The sequence below is a fragment of the Hipposideros armiger genome, unplaced genomic scaffold, assembly GCF_001890085.2.
Source record: "Hipposideros armiger isolate ML-2016 unplaced genomic scaffold, ASM189008v1 scaffold_171, whole genome shotgun sequence".
Taxonomy (NCBI): domain Eukaryota; kingdom Metazoa; phylum Chordata; class Mammalia; order Chiroptera; family Hipposideridae; genus Hipposideros; species Hipposideros armiger.
In genome coordinates, this window is record NW_017731521.1 from 234,789 (window position 1) to 257,254 (window position 22,466).

The window sequence follows — 22,466 nt, forward strand, 5'->3', positions numbered from 1 at the left end:
GTGTAAATTTTTAAAAGGAGTTTCTAATGTTTAATCTTAATCCGTCCTTTTCCTGTCCTCAAAGAAAACAAAACCCTCTCACAATATCTTCACGCCTCCGGAAGCTGTTGTGTCTTGTTGGGCGATGAGAATAGAGACCGAAGTCGGTCAGAGCACAGGCTGTCAGGCCCAGGCATCTACGGCCATTTGAAGCACAGGCTGTGCCACACGCTGAGGGGAGGGACCCTCTCTTCTGATGAGGGGGTTCCCCTCTCTCTGCAGAGGCTCACTGGCTTCTTAGTACTTCTGAGACACAAGTCAGTGGTTGACTATGAAATTCCTCTACACACTTGTTTCCCCCAAAGACAGCTTTTCAGTCATTTTAGCCCAGACCGAAACTGAATTCCCTGCAGGACGGAGCATCTAAACATTACTTACGATGGTCTTCATTTTAGGCCTGGGCAAAGACATGTGGTCACTGGGTGGGCTGTCTCGGGAATCTGCACGTTTGCCTAAGCAAGGCCCAGTCACCATGACCAACCGTCTCTGACAGTTGCTTGATGCCAAATGCCCTGGCATTCTGTGGGGTTTCGTGTCTGCTTCCACGCAGTACTTAACCTTTTAAATGGCATTATCACATAATTACATTTGTATGGCACGTTGACCCTTCATGGATTGTGTTAGGAGTTTCGGAAAGGAAACCGCAGTGACAAGTCTTTTACAATGCATGTTGTTAAACTGATTTCACACGTAAGGGACCTGAAAGCTTAAATGCTGTCAGTGGTCCTGGAGGAAGAGTGGTAGCACCCCTCCCACTCACACTTTCCAAAACAAACTTCTGGAGTCTTGAATTGATGATGCAGTTGTCTCATTGATCTACCAATAATTCCTCTTTCTGTGATTTTCTGTTTCTCGTGTTTTATCTTGCTTTTCACACGGTGACTCAGGCTAACTTTCCCAGTAAGGGAAAAGCCACTGTTTCCTCAGGAAATCAGAGACTGAGTGGATACGGCCGCCCCAGAGCCTGAAAACTCAACTCCAGTTTATTTTTCTTAAGTAGCTCGGAGGCACCTCAAATGCTGTCGGGAATGGCAATCCCCACAGTGGGGTCTGTCACTAGGGCCTCTGTCTTTCCTTATCTTCTGTTACCTTTTAGCTGCACAAATTACCCACCTTTGGTGTTCTAAAATCTACTTGGATTCTAAAATCTCCCCTCTTCTATCAGAAATTACCTCCACATTTTATCAAGTCCTTCAGTTTATATTTCTGAATATGAACACTTACTATTATCAGGTTATAGGTTCTTAGATTGTTTTATATTATTGTGTATTCCAAATGAAAGGCCAAGTGACACCGGGGATAGCATCCCATGAAAACTAAAGTCTATTTAAGAGACTAAACAAGAGCTTTAAAGAAAAGTCTAAAAAAGAAAAACAGAACTTAATTCTTTTAATTGCCTGCTTGCTCTTCTCCATGTGCATTTGAATGCATTCTCTCACAAAATCCTATCCATAACTCTGTGAGATAGGTGATGGTTAAATTTTAAGAGACAGGAAACTAAAGCCCAGAGAGGTTAGATAACTTACTCCAGGGCACACAGCTAAAAAGAGAGAGAGCTGGGATTTAAGTCCATATCTAATGAGTCCAGAGCACTTGTTTTCTCCACAGCACCCCCTGCTTTGTAGTGAGGAAAGACAGGCCAAACCAGAAAATAAAATCCAGAGTGAAGCTCCAGGAGTGAAAATACGGTGGTGATAGTATAAGAATAGGAACGGTAACTATCTCAGGCATAAACACCATTTTATATATAAAAGAAATATGTGATAAAAGAGGCTCAAAAATCACTGGGAAAGAAGATAGATTATACAATCAGTTAGGTTGGCACAGCTCAAAAGCAATTTGGAAAGCAATTTAAGTCTTCCACTCCACACTAAAATGAATCACTAGTGAATTAGAGTTAAATATAAAAATTCAAACTGAAAAGCATTGATTGGAAATACTTATCAAATGGCTAGAGTAGGGAAGACTTCCTAAATGTGGTAGCAGTAGGAAAAATTATGAAAGAAATGTTGACTGATTTGGCTATCTTTTTTTTCCCCCCTAGGGGAAAATAAAATATGGCATGTATGAAAAAATAAGAATGCAAATAATAGACTAGGAAAAATATCTTCATTGAAAACGACATGGGGAGGGGGGTTGTCACCTCGAGGGGTAAAAAGTATAACTATTGCACTGTGTTGTACAGCTGAAACTAATTCTAAAAAATGTGTATTTCACAATCAAAAATAATTTAAAAAATAAAAAGAAAACGGCAAACTTAGATAATGCTAAATAGTTGAGAATGTAGCTAATCTGTAAATAATAAATAACAGCAAGCAAATTAAGACCTTAACAAATAAATGGAAAAAAGACACAATTTACCAAAACTCCTAAATACAGATTGTTTTTTTAAAATATTTTATTTAGTAATACTTATAAATTGATAGGAAGGTGTAAAGAAATTCAAAGGGGAAGGGACCGTGGACCCTGACCCAGTCTCCTCCACCATTAACGTCTCTACAGCTAGTTTTTGAAAAAGGAAAAAACATTCAGCCTAATTCTTAACAAAGAAATGTGACTAAAACAATTCGATTAGCACAAAATATTTCTAAATAAGAGTATTTGGTGCCTTTAAGGATGTAGAGAAAACAGAGGTTCTATTACTTGTTGATTTAATTAGGTAGTACATATTTTGCCTTAAACATTTTTAATAATTCTGAGAATTGAGTCTAAGGAATAATGAGATACAGTCAATGACACATTTGCAAACAGGCTCACCATCTTCACAAATTTGGAAACACGCTTAATATCCGATAGATGAAATGGTCACTCTATGACATGCAATTATAGTCAAGTATCTATCAACTAAAGTTCATGGTCTTAAAAGACTGTCAACAGCCTGGGGAAAATTTCACAGTAACGTTAAGTGAATGTAGCAGACTATATAAAGACTATGTACAGTGTGTCCCCAGTTTTACAAACTTAAAATATTATAATACAAAAAAAATACACAAACAGGTTAATAGGAGCCACACCTACGTGATGAGACTTCAAGTGAGGTTTATTTACATTTTTTTGTTGTTGTTTTCTGTTTTGAACACATCTTACTTTTATCCTCAGAACAAATGTTAATTTTGAAAAAAAATTATGGCACGCTGTTGTTTGGGGGAAGTTTATAAAATTAAATAGAGATTACAGTTATTTCGAAGCAAAGCTGTATGTATAATAAGATTGTAGAGAAGTGTATCAAAATACCTAGAGTGGCTGTTTCAGCATGATGGGATTATGAGTGTCCCCGCCCTTCTCTGTTTATCTTTTTGTAATGTAAAAAATAGATAAACAACCACTCATGCCTTACAGACTTGAGGGGATATTATTGAATCGACTAGACTAATATTTTAATAAATGAGGTCCTGTGTTGTCCAAGACACTGCGCTGGGGACTTGGTGCTGCTGCAGTCCCTCTGGGTTTTCAGTGAGTATTAATAGGAAGTTGCTAGAAAAATGGAACAGCAGAAAGGGCCGGGGCTAGGTGTGTATTATTTTCAGTGTTAATCAGCCAAGAAATCCTTCTGCCCCATCAGTCTCGGAGGAGAAAAGGAGAGAGAGAGCAGGAGTGACTGGTACTAAATTAATGAGTAGAACAAGTAAATAAATCATTAGAGTCTTACGTGGCGGTGGCACAGCAAAGACAATTCCGTTGTTTCAGTGGACATTCAAGTAGCTCTGTTATTCATGACAGCGAGTCTCTTCTTTGGAGGAGAGAGACCTCTCCCTTGAAGGTGACAGCTTTGCGGTACTTGTTTCTAGCTCCTACAGTGATCGCTTTGTTAGGGTAGGGAAGCAGACTGCTGTTCAGAAAGCTGCATGGATATTAAAATGGATAGGATCTTCCAACAAATACTTTGATCAGCTCTCTTATTTAGGAAGAATCCAAGAGGAAGGGACACGTATTGAAATATGTTCCTGAAGTAAACATTTCATAAAGAGATCACTTGCCCTTGATTAATTATGAAAACCTGCTGGGGCTTCCTGTTCTAGCATCCCCATCCTGGGTATAATGTGTTTAGCAGGCTGAGGACTGTGTCCTGAACGTGTCAAACCTCCAGGAACGACATACTGTGCTATCTCTTTTGTCCCCCACATTATCCTAGGACGCAGCTACCAGACACATAATGATATAGAAGCAGCTCCTTTATGAGCCCAGTGAGAAATGTGAGCTGTCGGGAAGTTCAAGGCAGCAATCTTCTCTGATTGGGAGGAATCGAAGCCTCTTGTCCTGAATCTGTTCTCATTTCTCAGGGTCTAGTCAGGTGTCACCGTTGCTGGGAAGCCCTCACCAAAGCAAAGCCCCCTGATAGAATCAGTCTCGCCTCCCTCTCCGCTTCTAGAGCTCTTTCTGCTCCATGGTTTTGGTCTCGTGTGGGTCGGGTGTGTTCTCTGCACCTCTCATTCTGGCCACAACCCTTGTCACATTCATCATTATCCCCCTCTCTGGCCAGGGCAAAGCAGTTGCTCCATTTGTGGAGGTAAATTGAATTGTCACTTGCGACTTGAATAGAAAACACATTCCCAATGTATTTAGGTCCTTCCCAGAGGGGAAGTCTAGACCCAGGAAGTAGGGGGTGGAGGGCCAGACAAGATGAGAAAATCGTGATATTCTATTGTGCTGTTTGAATAGAGGCTTCTAAAGGGGGTTGGGGACTTCCTTCCCTTGCAGAGTCATTGTGGTTGGAGAGAGACAGACAAGGAGAATTTATCTCATTCATCCATGAAAAATGAATGATCTGCCACCAGGACCCAAACACAATGTTTATTTGTCAAGGGGAGCCTCAAAAGCAGCATGTTGGCCTCAGTAAGTGCGTTGGGGCAGAAGAAAGCTATCTTGCTCTGAACCAGCCATGCAAGGACACACATTCAGTATAATTCCGAGGAAATTTTAGGATGTAAACAAACACCCTGCAATGGTACAGAGTAAGAGGATATGATTGATTCAGAGAGTGCTGGAATTTTTCCCCCTTTAAATGGAACCAAGACTGACCTGAACAGTCTTTTTTAGCTTTGAGGCTTGTTCGTGTGCCTGAGCAGTGATGGTGCCTGGAAGGAAGGGGCCCATGCTAGGGGAGACCTTCTTTTTTCTTTTTTTGTGTGTGTGATGATGCTTGCTTGTCCTCAACTCAGAAACTGATCTCTGCTTTGAGCTTCTTCTTTGCATGGGCCTGTGACCTTGTGTATCGTGCAAGAAAATCTGTTGTTTATTTTGCTTCTCTGGAGACTCTTTCTAAATACATGCATTTTTGGTTTGTTTTGTTTTTCAACTAGGAAAACTCCACAGATGACAACCGACCTCTGGTCCATCAGCTTTCCAATGAGAGCAGACTCTCCATCACTGACTCCTTGTCAGAGTTTTTTGATGCCCAGGAAGTTCTGTTATCTCCAAGCTCTTCAGAAAATGAGGTTTGAGCACTGTTTTCAGTTAGGTGCCTCAGAATCTCGTTTGTTGCTTTACCTGTTTAGTAAATACCCATATTTAGAAACACTACACTCAACAGCCCCCTTTCTACCATGACATTCTGGGGAGCTTCTTATAACTCATATCCAAAAAGCACAAAAGGATACAAGATCTTCGTAAAAAACGTTGTGAATGTAGGTGTTGGGCACTTCCTCATTTCTGTTACTTGATTTGTTATACATCTTTTCAGTTACAGGTTAATAATTTTGACGATGAGCTATTTGATAATGTAATATTTCTACTACAGGGCCAGAAAGTAGCATCTCGTATATTTTTGAATCGTTGAATTTGACCTCTATTAATTTATAATATACAATTATTATATTATTGGGTTGTCGGAAAAATCGTGACGTATTTTGTCCATGTTTTTCGTTGCAAAAATACGTCATGATTTTTCCAACAACCCAATATTATGATTACTATAATGTGGTTATTATAAAAATTAATTTATAATATATAATAATATTTTTTTAAGTTGATGCACAAAATCATACTTTCCTGAATAGGCAAGTATCATCGTTGGCATTGCTGTGTGTAAGCGTGTATTGATAATTTTACCCTTTCCATCTAGAAGTACTAATCTTGTTTATTAATTTCCATAGAAGATTCTTTTTTTCACAGTTTAAAGACAAATTGTAACTCATTCTACCCTAACATAACAAATGCTGAACATTGCAGCCTGAATTGATAAGAATTTTAATAGCAACCAAAATCTTGAGTTTACTTGTGTTTTGCTTGTGAGAACGAGGCAGAAAAAAGCAAAAGGATTTTAATAATGGGTGTTTGCTGTGAACACCTCCGAGGCAGACTGGTGTATGGGCTCCTATGAAAACAGCATCCAAAATTATTTCTCTAGGTTTGTAATGTGGGATTCAAAATGTCTGATGACTTGAGTAAAGGTCTTATGAAACTCTGGGTTGTTTATTCTCACTCTAATGTATGGTATTTCTTATTTCCTGTAGGTTTCTGAGGATGACTCATATGTCAGTGACATAAGTGATAACCTTTCCTTGGACAATCTCAGTAATGATTTAGATAATGAGAGACAGACCTTGGGTAAGATTTAAATTATTTGATCTCTGAAAGTTTGGATTTTCACAGAATATTAATAAGCATACACAGAGTAGCTGCTATAGGCAGAGAACTATAGCAAGTACAATATAAGAAAATTAAGACATGGTCCCACCCTCAAGGTTTTTATAACCTAGGTGGGCAGACAGCACTCACGTGTGAAAAGTATATTCATTCAAATAAATTTGTCTACTTGCATAAATTTCTATTTCTCAAGTGAGGGTATACCAACTGCCATATAAACATCAAAGATTAGTGCAACAGATATCCCTTATATGGTCAAACATTCTCTCTGCAAACATTAGAATACAGCTTTTGCCTTTAGGTATCTAATAGTTTTCATAATCTAAGAATAGGGCTTACATACAAAAGGTCTAGTCTGAGTGGTAATTAAGCTTCAAATTCATTAAGAGAATACATTTGAAAGTAACAAGCTTATACCTTCTAGGAGCAGGGGTCCTCAAGGTATCCTAAGATGTCCATTTGTTACTGGTTGGTGCCAAGAGTGGAAATGATGCCTAGAAAATGTTAGTTGGAACCACGGGGTACCTAGACTGTCTGACTATCCCCAGACAGTCCTGATTTAAAACTTCAGTGAGCAGACTGAGGTCTGTTAAACAAGGTGCCCTGAGGAGGAATCTGCTCATTGGACAGTGCATTGGTCCTATAGCATCAAATACCCTCAGCCTTGGTACTCAGTGTGCCTGGAGGTCCCTAGGTTTGTCTGTGCTTCGCATTGGATACCCAGAGCACCACCTATTTTCATATCTACATGGAGGGCAGGGGCCCGGTCAGGTTCTTTTTAATATTTTCGTGCTTTCCCAGTTCAGTCAAAAGGTGTGAAATATGACGATGATGAGTTGTTATCTGAATGTCAAAGAGCCTACTCTTTGGGGATCACGAAAAGTGGCAGGTACTTTTAAGTACCATACCTCCTTTCAGCGTTATACTGGTTGGTAGTCAGATGCTCATTAGGCTCTATCTTGCTTGAAATGTTTGTGGAGAGATGAACCCTTTGGTGGAAAAGTCTTCAAAGGAGAAGAGCAATAATATAGGAGCTACTTGCTTTTCTAGGAAAGCAAGGAGGTAAATAGAAAGAGCAATGGGGAAACATCGCCCATTCCCTTGGTAAACAGCACACACACTAAGATAGAACCCTCCCTATACCTAAGACCACAGCTGTGCTGAGTTGACACCAGCCAGGAAAAAGCAGCTAAGAGGTTAAGGCAGGTTCTCTCTATCCTATACCACAGCCGTTTTGCTAGACTGCTGACTAACGTTGCCTTAGCTTGGACAAACACTGGGCCCGAACCCAGCTTTCTTCTTCAGCAGTGTTTGGAAACAAAAATAGGTGTCCTCCAGTTGAACTATCTCTGAGCAAGATTAGATTTCTAAACATCAGTACTCTACTGAAAAGATGGGATCTAGAAATAACCTTTGTGTTGATGATGCTGTTTTGCCTACAAAATAAAATAGGATTGGATCCAGGCCTTGATAAATTAATACACTAGAATTTCTCTGAGCCCATACTAAATGCTAGGTATTTAGCATGCTTCCTATTAATTTCTTCCCCCTCAAATCAGCAGGCACATATTAGGACGCGTCACCGTGATGGGTACCGTGAGGAGGTTAAGTCATCTGGAATATAGATTCAGGGATCAGATTTCCTTGGTTAACCCCAGCTCTGTCACTCACTGGTTATGAGTTCTAACAACATGTTAATTAACTGCTCTGTACCTCAATTTCTTCATCTGTAAAATGGGGATAATAATACTGCTTTACTGCAAGAGATTGTTATGAAAATAAGTGAGATATATAGAATGCTTAGAAGACTTGCTGCCATCGAGTAAAAGATAGATGTGTATTAGCTGCTAGTAGTGGTCATCATACAGTATTCTTTCAAATTTAGACAAGTGCAATCAAAGAAAATATTTTGAGATTACATGGAAACCTGTTTTTTGTATGTGTGTTTATTTGTTTGTTTAAAGATTTTATTGGGGAATTGAGGGAGGGGAACAGCGCTGGGGACTTGGGGGGAGGGGAACAGACAAGTTGCTGTCCTTTTGCTCTTCAGTCTAGTTGTGGAGGACGTTGCTTCACTGGCCCATGTTGGTATGATCAGTGTGCTCTTCCCGGGTGAGGCAGATCGATCACCGGCCTCTGGACCGCCGCTCACAGTGGCTCTTGGCAGCTCACACCGGCTGCTGGCCACACACAATAGCTTATGGCAGCCCACTGCTACAGGGGCTGCAGCCTATGGCCGTCGCCGGTGACTCATGGCAGCCCAGCTGCAGGTTGAGCTGTTGTTCAGCATCTTAGCTGTGGAGGGCAGTGTCACTGGCCCTCATATGTGGGATCCGAACCGGGGCCCTCTGGCGTCCCAAGCCAGCTCTTAACCAACGCGCCACTTGGCCAGGCCATGGAAACCTGTTTTTTAAAACTACTATCATTGGCAGCTATTGCGTAAATCAGATTTTCGCCCATGTTGGGCAATAAGAACAAATTCAACAATTAATCGGATACTTCACGTGAGACTACAAAGCATGACCCCAGTTTTACACTTTCCTGTTCCTCAAAGCAGCCCCCTTTTCCCGAACGATTGACTTTAGGAAGACAAATGTTCAATATGTATTTAAAGTGGAAGACTTACGGAGACACGGAGGCTTTTTTCCCTTTCAGAGCCTGTTATTGAAAGGAGTGCAGAAGTGAAGTCCAAAAGGAGAACCTGCTTGCCGGCACCCGGCCCCAACACCAGCAACATCAGCTTGTGGAACATCCTGAGAAATAACATAGGGAAGGACCTGTCTAAAGTGGCCATGCCGGTGGAGCTGAACGAACCCCTGAACACGCTGCAGAGGCTCTGCGAGGAGCTGGAGTACAGTGAGCTTCTGGACAAGGCCGCACACATCCCCAATGCCCTGGAGAGGATGGTGAGGAGTCAACCTGCCAAGGGCAGTGCCCGGCCTCTGTGCCTGCGCCACCAGGCCATTTGCTGGCCGCTGGCGGAGCCAAGACAGGCTGAGCCAGAGCCCCAGTCCCCGCGGGTGTTCATTGAGATTGTTCTGGAGATAGGTTCATTGCTCAGTAACATCTGGTTCCTCTCTCCCTGGCTATTTTCAGTCACCCTGTCAGGATTTGCCATTTGTCGTGGGGGGCTTCTCTGTGACAGATGGTGCCCCGGGGGTAGTTCTGCTCGGTGGATTTGCACTTCCTCGTTCTCCAGAACCTTCCATGTGCTTGTTCTGATATGCCTGTCTGGAAACTGTCTTGAGGGCTGTCTGGGTATTTATTTTTACTATCCCAGGTGGACAGAATTTAATTTCTCAAGCTGTTTTTCTTGTCGGGGTAAATTTCCCTGGAGAATGTTTGTATTTTTGGAATTGTCCCATTGGCTCCTACATTTTCAGAAAATAACATTCACAGAACAGGTTTTCACATAAGAAAGATTCTTCTTGTTTTTTTGTGCCTCCCCCCCTTCTTATTCTATAGAGTTAAAAAACAACAACAACAAAAACACCTCATCCTAGCAAAATTTACCTTCTGTTCGCTCTTCAGTATCACTTCCAATGAAGGGCCCCCCAACAGTTTCGCATCCTCCCCCTGTGTTGTGCAGATGGCGGAAAGGGGTACCCAGGTGGTAGACTGGCCAAATCAGCCCTTTCTGTGACTGTGGCTGACTTTGTTCTTCAAAATGGAGTGTCTCATCCTCTTTTTGTTTTCTCAGATGTTACCTGCCCAACAGGAAAGTCATTGTATGGGGGCTGGTGTTTTCCCCAAAATGCAGACTCTCTGTCCTGGGCATTCATTTGCTGATTGGCTACATTGGAGTTGGCATGCCCCCTGGGCTGCAGGACTTTGCCATAAAGTCACCCTCTCACTGGTGGAAGACACCATTCTTTTCTAAATTCTAAGCATTCTGTAGTTTTAGCCCTCATTAAAACTTCATTACTTTAGTGATTTGAAGATTAAGGGGAGATCTTAACTGCTGGGTGAAAAGAGACATCCCATAGTCATCCTACACAGTCTCCAGGGACTTCTCCCATCAAAGAGGCTTCCTTGATCCTAATGATAATAAGAAAGGAAAGAAAAAACAAGCAGTGTATCTTTTCAATCTTCTTTGTTACTCTTCCCCAGAGAATTTCTGCGGAACAAAGGAAAGCAAATAGCTTCTAAGACAAGTGTTAAAAGTCAACATCTGTGGGCAGCTCTTGTCTTTAAAGAAAAAGATTGACTTTGAAGATGAAAGTACTCCGTAAAGGTGTTTCATGCTTGTGGCAAGTTAGAGACCCTTAGGCTATTCAGCCGATTGATTGGCATAATTGACCTTGAGAAGGAGTTTGAGGAAAGGCTTTGCATTCTAGCTCAATTCATCAGGAAGAGGAAGTATGGCGAAGCATTGAGCCGGAACCTTATCCTGGGAGCTGTTGACTGCTCTGTGAGTCAGCTCACGCCCCTGCATAGATTCCCTCTCCAGTTACTGGCCCAAAAGGAGGATGCTTTGGTGTGTCTGCTCCCTAGCAAAATTACAGTTATAGAGTAGCAACGAAAATAATTTTATAGTTGGGGGTCACCATAACATGAGGAACTGTATTAAGGGGTCGCGGCATTAGGAAGGTTGAGAACCGCTGCTGTAGACAGTGTGATTTTACTGTGTAACAGGTAACAAACATTCAAGGAAGCAGGGAGAGGAACAGATACCCAGGTTTGAAGAACAAAGACTGAATTGAACATAGTAACTTAATTTTTATAAGCTCTGCAGCTGTTCTAGACTGTTCTATAGTGTGTGGTTGTAAGGTGGGTCCTATCTGCAAAAGGCTAAGAAAAGATACACAACTAGCAAACGTTTAGGAAAGATACTCAGCTCTTTTTGCAATATAAGAAGCTTCACAAAATGTGCTAGGAAAAGGAAACATGGAGATTGTTACTCAATATTAGAAAGGGAAAGTTGCTGTCACTACTTAGGTTTAATTGTTGTTGTTGTTTTTTGCTAACCCCCACCAAAAAAATAAAAAAGACAAAAAGAAGAATGTGTGTTTTTCTTGCCTTGAAAGGGGTACTGATAAAAATGTTGAGCCTCACAGCGAGGGCTCTCAGAGGATCTTGCTCATTTCACTTTCTTCTATAGTTTTCCTTCTTCCTCCTCAAAACGCAGAACTTTTGAAAAGGCACTGTGCTCTGTCTTGTGGCTTGCTGCCCAGGCTCAGGAAATGACTCACAGATTTTATTTTGTCACAATCTGAGTTTTGAGGTTTATACAGTTATCACATTGGGAATGGCTAAAGTTAGGATGCCTGTTCATGAGTTTCGCGGGAAGTTTGGCTTTTTTTATGCCCTTCTCCCCGCTCTTCCCAGAAAACCTTAGCATGATATCAGGATTCTCAGATGTCTGTCAGGTTTAAGGTATTGGACTCAGCCTAACAACTCAAACACAGTGGAGTTCATTTGCTAAATATCATCATCTTGAAAGCCAAGACCAACTTTTAGGCACTGGAACAAATAGACAGTTTGAAAATGTTTGATTTGTTTCTCTCTGAGGACATAATGAACATTAGTTAAACCTGTAACTTTAAACCAAAGCTGGTTTTGTTGTCTTTAAACCAGAGACATCTTTGCCTTTCGAACATAAACCATAATGAAAGAAATAAAGTTTTTATTTTGCTCATGTCTTCGTAAAAATAAATGTCTTGGTGACAGAGAAATAACAACGTTCTTTCTTCCATCTTCTCAGGTGTACGTGGCAGCCTTTGCCGTATCGGCATATGCATCGAGCTATTTCCGAGCTGGGAGCAAGCCTTTTAACCCCGTTCTTGGAGAAACCTATGAGTGTATTCGCGAGGACAAGGGCTTCCAGTTTTTTTCAGAACAGGTGGATATATCCCTTTTTTTGTTTGTTGTGTACATCCTTTTGTCCACTTGCACTGGAGGAGTTGCTCATGCCTCCCATTACGTGTGCTTCTGAAAGATTTATTTTCCACCTTTCACTAGTTTCAAAGCCACTGAGATCATTACAGTGCTTTTACACATAAAGAGAGGCATCAAGTTTCCTTCCACGGACACCTGGCCACCGCCCCCAGGCATAAAGGTTCTCGCAACGCTAAATCTCATTTGGCCAATGCATCAACAGGGCCCTTTCTATTCACTCATAGTGAGAGGAATTTTCGAAGTATGAAGCACTCGCCCAAAGCTGCAATGTAGAGATTTAAAGTGTGCACCCTCACTCACGGACATCGCTATGCTAGAGCATGAGCGACCCCATCAGATTGGGTCACACCAAATAAATGCATGATTCTTGAGTTTATTTCAGAGGAACCATTCGTTCATGTATTCATTCAATCCATAAATATTTCTCAAGCGTATATCACGTGCCAGGCATGGCTCCAGGTGCTGGGAGAATGCAGGGGGCTGGGGGCTGAAGGGAGACCACAATGCCTGTCCTCAAAGAATAGATGGGCATCCTTCATTCTTGTGCAGACTGTGTCCTTTGAGCTTCCACAAGATTCTTCCTACCTCAGAATTAGCAGAGGATAATATTCAAGAACAGGGTCTCTAAGCCAGACAGCGCAGGTTCATATCTCAGATGTAACTATGTTTGTAACCCAGGGCCAGCTGCTTGGCCTGTCTGTGTTTCAGCTCCGCCTCTGAAGTGGAGATGATGGTAATGGTGCAGACCTCAGAGAGCTCTGTAATGCTGAAATGAGATACTCTCTACAAAGCACTCAGGCGGGTGGCTGATACAGGAAGTGGACAGAGTGTTACAGGCGTGTTTACTCGTGTTACTGATGCTCGGCAGCAGAGTTTGCAATAGTGGAATGTTGGCAACATCCAAAATATCTACCAATAAGCACCCGTGAAGCTAAACTAGGGTGTGACGATACTGAAAATAAAAAGCAATTCTCTCCCCCACCCCCTGGTTCAGGCAGTAACTGACCGTGTCTGCCCTGCATGTATCCCTAAATGTTACCCGAGGGACATTAAGCATGACTGCTTCAGCACCTTCCTCTCCTCCCAAGTCTTAGAAAACTGAGGGAAAAGGGATTGCTGAAATATTATTTTCCTTTCTGTTGTCTTGCTGCCCTCTTTATCAATGGATATGCATTTTGGGGTACGAAGGGAAGTGGGGTGTGGCTGAGAGGCTTTTGAAGACGGTACTTGTCTTAATTGCAAATTATAAGCAGCATTCTCTGAAATTCAAAGGAAAATGAATACACAATAATCCCAAAGCACATTTTCAGCAGCAGCTTCCCAGTTAGAAGCTAAAAATGGGAAGTTAAACACTGTTATTGGGGAGGTAGGGGGTTAAGTCAGTAGGTAAAGGATTTGATTCAAATTCAACTGGGTTTTTTGAACCCTAAATCTAAAGTAGAATGAGAATAAATGAAGATATAACCTGGTTGCCATGGCATTATGTGCACTCACATGAAAAAATAAAGGCCCCAAACAGCCCCAAACTACAGCAGACCATCAGGACAGGATGAATAAGTATAAGAAAGAGTAGTAACGGGAGCGTGTATGAAGCTAAGGTTCAACCCAGAAAGCCCCTGAAGCGGGGGGGGGGGGCACGCGGCGGCAGCGGGGGGGTGGAGAGGTACAAATTCAGGATCTGCTTGTGTGTTCCCTCCTATGGTGGTTCCTGGAACACGTACACAAAGATGGAAGGAACGTTACATAACTTAGCCTTTAGTTCTGTGAAATGGATCCCAAGGAAATAAGCAAGAATGAGACCTGGTTGTTGTTAGTAGCATAGGGTGTGCTGGATATAAGGCAGACCTGCTTTCAAATCCTAACCCCACCACATACTCTGTGTGTGGCCTTGTAGAAGCGACTTAAACTTTCTGAGCCTCAGTTCTCTCTTTACTTTATAAAGTACAGAGGATAACACCTCTTACGTTGCAGGAAGACTTAAGTGAAATAATAAAATAATACACTAATGTGTGGAGTACTTGCCCTGAGGCTAGTAAACATTTAGTATGTGGTTTCTGCCCTTATATTCAGAGGCAACATTTAAAATATTTTTTAATGTGTAGTGTTAAGACTAGTAAGAGGGGTGTTGAAATAAGATGTAATATATCTATGCTACTAATTTAAGCGGTTTGAAGGGGGCATAATGTCACTGGTGAGTCTCTGACAGGAAGCCAGCCACGAGGCAGCCAGGAGCCGTCCTCACAGCTGGCTTTCCCGTGGTAACACCACCAGTCCTCACCATGATGGAGTCACTTCCTGTATCTGGAATGTAGCCTTATGGCCTCAGATAGTTGGTGCTTTTTAATACACCCAAGAATGGATGAAGCTCTCAGGGACAGACTCACACTAGCTAAGCTTACAAGAGACTGATATATAAAGTAGAATGCTACTATATGCATTTCACTATGAAAAATAGGCCTACCATGGTGACCAGAAGTACTAAGTTTGCAGAGTACTTTATGCCTTTTAAACGTACAGGATCTTATTTGATCTTCAAAATACTCCCTGTGTGGTAGGTGAGATTCAGTTACAAGTAAGGATACCCAGGCCGAGAGCATTCGCATCTTCCAGCATCGCCCAGCCTAACGCCCTGTTTCCATTCCCGTGACCTCTCTCCCTCACCTTTTTGGGGGTCTCCTGTGTAGGTTTAGGCATTGTGCTCAGAAGTGCCAGATTGATCAGCTGCCCATGGGAAAATAGCCTTTTGCACACTGTTCAGACTATGGGATTTTGTCTGTCATTGTCCCTTAAACCTTTCCTCCTCCAAACTCACATAGGACTGTTTTCAGCTCCCATGGTGGGCTGGGGAGTGGCCTTTGTGAGTGAGGTACATTCAGGAGTAAATCATAAACATTCCTGTCATATGTTCCACCTTCTCAGGGGAGGAGCTCCCTGTGTGCCAAGAAATCCGATTCAGCCCTGGCTTTCTAAAGGAGCCCAGAAAAGGGGATTCAGGAAGACAGGACTTCCTTTCTCTCCTCAGAGACCCAGTCTCCTGCTGGCAGGTTATTACTCCCCACTTGCTTCTGCTGCTGCCTGGCGGAGAGCTAACACACCAGGGACTGGAGGGGTCAGAAAACTCATTTCACTTGGCTCTGCTTCTCTTTTGTACCTTTGGGAAAGGTTTGGTGTCTAAAGGATACGCAATGAAGCTATTACCTAAAAGTGGCTCTTCCTAATTACCTAGAACTTCAGCTGTCAGATCACTGTTCCAGTCATTTTAACCATTTACTCACTCGGCCACATAACTGGTAAGAGTTCGTGACAGAAAAGCTGAGTGGAGTGATTGAAAGTTACTAAAATGGAAGAGAGTCAAATGAAGTCATGAAGTCTTTTCCCTTTGCTCTGTGGGCTCAGCCCTTCTTCCTTTTCCGTGATCCATTAGGAGAACGTTGAACATATATTCTTGGACAGACTATAAATGCCTGTCATGTCTCCCCTTGCACATTCACAGCACCTCTCTGAATAGTTCTTTTGTCTACTAGTAGGCAAAGGTATTTCCTACTGTTTAAAGTGGCATCTTATTTAAAGACGTTATCAGAGGGGAAATTCAAGCTGTTCAAATAAAACTGGCAAGAAATCAAATATAAGGCAACTAAGCCAGTTCTCCATTTCTAGGTCGCATCATCACTTAATGTGTTTTTGTTTCTGTTTTTTTGCAAGAGGCCATGTGCTTATCCAATAAGTGATTGAGGAGAAAATGATTGGCAACCTTATTCCCCCCTCACCCTGCCCCCAAATCAGGCCCGTGTCCTTGGCATCATCCTTAATAGTTTGTTCTCTTATAATCCGTATCCTATCCATCAGTGAATCCTGGGGTCTTCGTCCAGAAGCCTTCCTTCCAACGCCAGCCATTTTCACTACCTCCCCCACTGGTGTTGGCCACCACGCCCAAACCATCATTAGCAATGATCAGGATTATTGCAATAGACTCATTAACTGGTGTCTTTTTTCCACAGCCAGCTTCTCACCCCACAGCCAGTGTGATTGCTTCAAGTAGGAGCAGCATTTTCTCTAAACCCTCCAATGGCTTCCCATGTCACTTGGAAAAAAAGCCAAAGTCCTGGCCATGACCCACAAAGCCCTCCAAGATGCCACCCCCAGATATCATGCCCACCACCCCACTTGCACTCATTCAGCCTCATCCACACTACCTTTTTGCTCCTCCTAAAACGTGCTGAGCATTTGCCGGCCCTGGGCAGTGGCTGTGCCCTCTGCCTGGACACAGTTCTCCCAGCTCCCTGGGTGGTCAACTTCCTTATTTCTCCTAGCCTCAGAGGTTTCCATTATAGAGAGTCCTGCCCCAACCACTCCGTCTGGAATAGCACTGCCACTTACCATCCCCCATCTTCATGCCTCATTTTATTCTTAACATCTGCTACTTCTGACAAATATGTCCTTCTTTATTGTCTGTGTCACCCACTTCTGCATTAAAATGTCAACTCCATGAGGGTAAAGATTTTTGTTTCTTATTATATTCCCAGTGACGAGGACAGTGCCTCACATATTATAGGAAATCAATAAGTGTTTGGTGAATGCCATGCAACAAATGGCCTCTTGGTCCCCTGTCTGGATGATTTTTCACCTGGCACTTATTTGTCCTCTTTTCCATAAGCTGCCCTTCGAGGTTGGAGGTGGGTCAGGACAGAGACCATAAAATCTCTGGACATCTACAGAAGTGATGCATTTAAGGGATATTTTTTCTGAATTAAAAAATTTACGAAATACACAAACATTGAAACACACTCTTTTTTCATCTACTTCTCTCTTTATTGCCCACCTGTTATATAAAATGCATTCAAAGCATGAATCAAAAATGATGAGGCCAGGTTGAAGAAAGACCGTAGATAGATAAATTATAAGAATTATTATCTAATGGGAACTCATTGGCTTCAGGCTTGTAAAAAGATACATATAAATATTTGCTTAATAAAACCATATACACTAATTTCCTGAATATTTGGGAATCCTTACCAATCAGAAATTGCTCTTGTGTGATTGGGATGGAGAGGGATGCTTAGGGAAAAAAAAAAAAAGCACTCTAAACTGGATTTATCCAGTAGGCTAACAGATAGCATCTACTCCAGGGCTGGGTCAGTTCAGACTCAAACTGAAAATCTACAGACTTTCTGGGTTACATCTGGGTTAATATGTAGTGTAAATAGAAACTCAACCAAATTTCACACTGAGACAGGTTAGTTAGTTTGGGCTCATTACCCTCTACTCAGGTAGATTTTAGAAAGATTGCCATCAACAAAGATTAAATTACTAGCCATGAGTTTCCCCCTTTCCATGGGCATTTGAGTTAGTTAAAGCCTTAGAATAATCTTTTCCAATTGGCTGGCACCCACGGACGCTGGAATTTGAAGAAGACATCGAAAGCAAATGTTGTAACTAGAGCATTTTGAAGTCAGAGGGACCCTGAGACATCATTTTACAAAGAAATTAATGAGACTCAAAGAGTTAGAAAGGTAGGACTGAAGAGATTCTTTCTTCAAATATTCACGAGATGGGACCTCCACGTTGCCCTTTGGGAAGGGAGCAGAACCCAACTTGAGAGCAGCCTTAAAGAGGGAGCAGGGGCATGAGATTTGAAATCAGAGGACCTTGGTTTCAAGTGCTGCCCTTGTTGCTAATTAACCGTGTAGCATTGGACAGGTTCTTTATTTGTTTCTGAATTTTAAAAGAAGGATAACGAAGACACAAGGTCACCATGAGAACCAACTGGAAATCCCTCTCATGAAAAATGGCTAAAATTTAGTCCCTGCCTACTTCATACCAGCAGATGGTCCTGGCACTGTACATGTGTCATCTTTTTTTTTTTTTTTTTTTTTTAGTTTGCAAAGTCAATAGTATTAGCCCTATGTTATAGACATTGTAACTAGGGCCCAAAAAGCTGAAAAACTTGCTCAACGTCACCTCAAGGTCATATAGCCACTAGATGACAGTGCACAGTTAGGACTTGGATCTGTGACCTCCAAAAGCTCTCCCTCATTCCCTGACACTAGGGTAGTACTTGGCAGAAATGTTTCATGAATAAATAATACCTGTTGTAAGGAAATATATCAAAGAAAAGTAAGGCATCAATTTAATTTCCCTGAAAAGCTTTGAAAAATGTCTTAAAAGCAATGTGTACCAAATAAATCACTCCCAAAGGCCTTTTTAAGTCAGAGAGAAATAAGCAAAATCATTAATGTTTGAATGTTGAGACGTATTCACACAGAAAACATTTTTGAGCCCATCTAAAAGGCACTGACTCATTAATCTCACAATAGTTTTAAAGGTCAAAGTTGTATTTTTTATGGGACGTATGTATACTTTATGGTATGATAGGGCTTCCTTTATAATTCATATGGACAGTACATTTATTCCTATTTTATGGGACGTAAATTTATTACAGAAGAGGTTTATAGTATTTATATACTTTATTTTGCTCTGATGTTTACAGTGGGCCATACCTATAAAACGCCAAATTCTTGATCAAGGCTGTGTGTGATCCCTACACTTTTTACTACATTATTGCTGTGGGAATGAATCTGATCTACTTTACAATAATCTACTTTAAAATATGCCTACATTAAGGGGGAAAGGGAGCATTCCATAGCTCTTCTCCCATTCCAGCGGAGGGAGGGGGAGTCCAGGGTGTTATCTTGTCCTGGTTGAGTTTTATGTGATCCCAGGGCTTAAAAGTTCACTCCACTGTTTTCACTGAGAGCTGGTGGGGGAGTTAGGGTGGGTTGGTGGGGGGGAGATACGGGAAACAGCATTTTTTGATACAAAGTATCTTCAAGGAGTTGCCTTCAAGGAGTTGCTGATACCGAGAGTTGCATTTTAGGAGTTAGGAGTCTAAATGGTGCTGGAAGTGAAAATTGCCCTTGAAAACCCCATAGGCACAGACGCGGCCATATTCTTAAGAGGCCGGTGGGAACTAAAACCACCCACAGGACAGCAGCTTTGCATCTCCCACCTCATATTGGATCTGGCGTCTATATTCACTGAGACCTGAGAAATGCCCGCAGTACTTAAATCTTTGTCTCTACTTTTCTTTGGGCCGCGCTGGTAGGTACAATTGAAATCCCATCAGTTAAATATGTACGTGGCCTTACTCTAGATTATCCTATCCCCACCATTCTCCACCTAGAGAGGTGGCACCCGGAAGTGCTTTTCTCACCATGTTCTTCATTGTGGCTGAGGGACCGGGGCCAGGCGGATGGTTGAGGATTTGTCACCTCCCCCCTGAAAACCACTGATACAAACCGAAGATGCTGGATTTTACCTCTACATCTTCCCTATCAGTGTGTTTGGGGAACATTATTTAATCTTTATGGTTCCTGTCTCATTTGTAATATGAAGGCTTTGGACTATATGCTCTACATACATGTAAGAGAATCACCTAAGCCAGAGAAATTTCTGGGAACACCACTGACAGCATTACTCTGGTTTCCGTAGTACTGAATTATAATAACAGTACATGTCCTGCTCACGTGCCTGGAGTTACTAAGATAATGAGGAAATCTAACGGAGGAGCCATTTCCTCATTAGCTTCTTCATTAGTGAATAAAACAGAAGTAACCCCAGTGACAAAAGGCAGGGACTGTGCTACAGCCTGCTACAGAAGATTCTTTTCCAGGACGTAATTGTGTATTTACTCAAGATGCTTTTATCTTGACAGAAAATGAATGAACATTTTTTTTCTTAGAAGCTAACATTTCTCCAATATGTGTTTGTTAAGCTCTTTTTAAAATAGAGCCATTATTCTTTTAAAAAAATTATCTTGAATCAGTCTTCTTCTAGGCGATTTGACAAGAGGCTGGATTTGGGGATAAAGTTTTCAGAAGAATGAAACCTGCTGAGCCAAAGAGATTTTCTGTGTTGCTTACAAGTGGCGTTTAAAAATATTTACTATTTGGCATCTTAATTAAACACAGGTACTTTCAGAACAGCTAATAAGAGGTTTTGACATTGATAGCCAATGTTAGAATATATGGTTTATGAGCAGGCAACCCTTGCATGTTCCTGCTTTAATTTTCACGTCTTTCAAAACAACTTTCTATGCTCATCACTGGCCGCTTGGCCATTTTTCTCTGAGCCTTCTGGAGGCTTCCATTCACCCAATTTCATCTCACCCCTAACAAACTTGGGCAAATCAGAGCTGACTGTGTTAGGAGCATCCTCTCAAGAACAGACTTGGTGAAAGGAAATTTAAAACAAGTTTTCATTCACGTAGACACTGAGCATCTCAACACAAGGCAGAAGGACTGGATTTCATGAGACACAAAAGTTAATAAATTTTTGTTTTCTGGCCTTGGTTTCCCTCAGGTTAGCCACCATCCACCTATCTCTGCATGCCATGCTGAGTCTGGAAATTTTGTCTTCTGGCAAGGTAATGTGCTGTTATATTTGACCCCCATCATTTTTTTTGTCATGTTATAGATTTATTTTATTCAGAAACTTCTCTAAATGCTAGTTAAGATCACAGTGGGCACTGGACGTGGGCCTTGTTGGAAGGATCTGTACACTTGATGTTCTTACCTCTCATCTCTGAGCAATAATTGATATTTGTCTACTTCATAATTGAAGATTTAGGAGGATAATTTAGTTCCCTTTTTAAAAAATTCTCAATCTTTGTCTGGGTCACTGCCATTCATTTCTGTAACATTTTCTCTCTTATTCCACAGCCACTGCAAATTCCTCATGTATTTCAAGAGATACAAGATATTTAGTTACCCCTCAATGTCTAGACAGCAGGGGTGTTTTGTTTTGTTTTGTTTTTTGCTTTAAAAAAGTTTAAATTTTATTTCTAAAATCACATTTTACATTGCTGACTTTTTTTTTTTTCAATTTGGGGTTGTTGTACCTATATTCAGTTTATTATTAGATTTGGAAGTGGATGGATTGTTCTGAAGAATAAGTAAGGCTGTAAATATTTTCTAAATGGATTAATTAATTTTGTTCACTCCTTTATTAATTCAGAAGTCAGAGTGTACTACAGAAGGAAAATTTGAACATCCTGGGTTTTCAAGCATTGAGCACATCATCAGTTTTTAAAACATGTTTCTCTGCTAACAGTGGTAACACCTGATGTGCCATATTGCCATTAAAAAAAAAATCTACAAAACTTAAAAGATATGAAAGTGTTTTGTAAAAACCCTCCTTCCTTCACCCCAGTCCCAGCCACACAGTTCCTCTCTCTGGAAGCAAATCGGTATTACCAGTTTAGGTTCCAAGTACCACAGTTTCTGAATCTTTGCCACTAAAATTTAGAATGGAAGCTTGACTAGAGACTTCTCTAACTTTCACTAAACCCTCTGGAGATAATTGTACTAAGATCTCTAACCTCCTAGTTTCTAATTGTCATTGACACCATAAGAACTTTATTATTAAGTTATATATTACGTCATGCGAAGGCTCTTCTCAACATAGTTCCTGTGTGCTCCTTAATTTACTCATGGTTTTCTCCTCAGCTCCCTTCTCGTCCTCCTCATCAGGCTTTTCACGGGCAACCCCACCTACTCCCATAGGCCCATGACTCCTAAATCTTTCTTTCTTAAATTCAATCTGACATTCCTCTACGTTTTAATTAGGTTGCTAGACCATTTACATTTATTGTGATTATTGATGTAGTTGGGTTTTAATCTGGCCTCTTGTTTTCTGTTTGTTGCGCCTGTTCTTTCTTTCCCTTTTTCTTTTTTTTTTTTCTACCTTCTTTTGGACTGAGTACTTTCTATGATTCCATTATATCTCCTTTGTTGGCTTATTAGCTATACCTACTTTATTTAATTTCTTAGTTGTTACTTTAGGAGTCATATTATATATCTTTAACACATCACAGCCTGTCTTCAAATAATATTATGCCACTTCATCTATAGTATAAGAAACTTACAAAATATAGTTCTATTTATCCT

At 41.3% G+C, this 22,466-nt stretch overlaps 1 protein-coding gene across 1 annotated transcript in view; it reads left to right on the forward strand.

The window, feature by feature from the left end:
- Positions 1–22,466, forward strand: part of OSBPL3 (oxysterol binding protein like 3) — a 173,302-nt gene that overhangs the window by 128,925 nt on the left and 21,911 nt on the right. Inside the window, 6 exon segments of the mRNA XM_019651984.1 lie at positions 3,828–3,852; positions 5,340–5,474; positions 6,492–6,585; positions 9,280–9,530; positions 12,329–12,466; positions 20,881–20,944. Of these exon segments, the coding sequence (XP_019507529.1) occupies positions 3,828–3,852; positions 5,340–5,474; positions 6,492–6,585; positions 9,280–9,530; positions 12,329–12,466; positions 20,881–20,944 (707 nt within the window).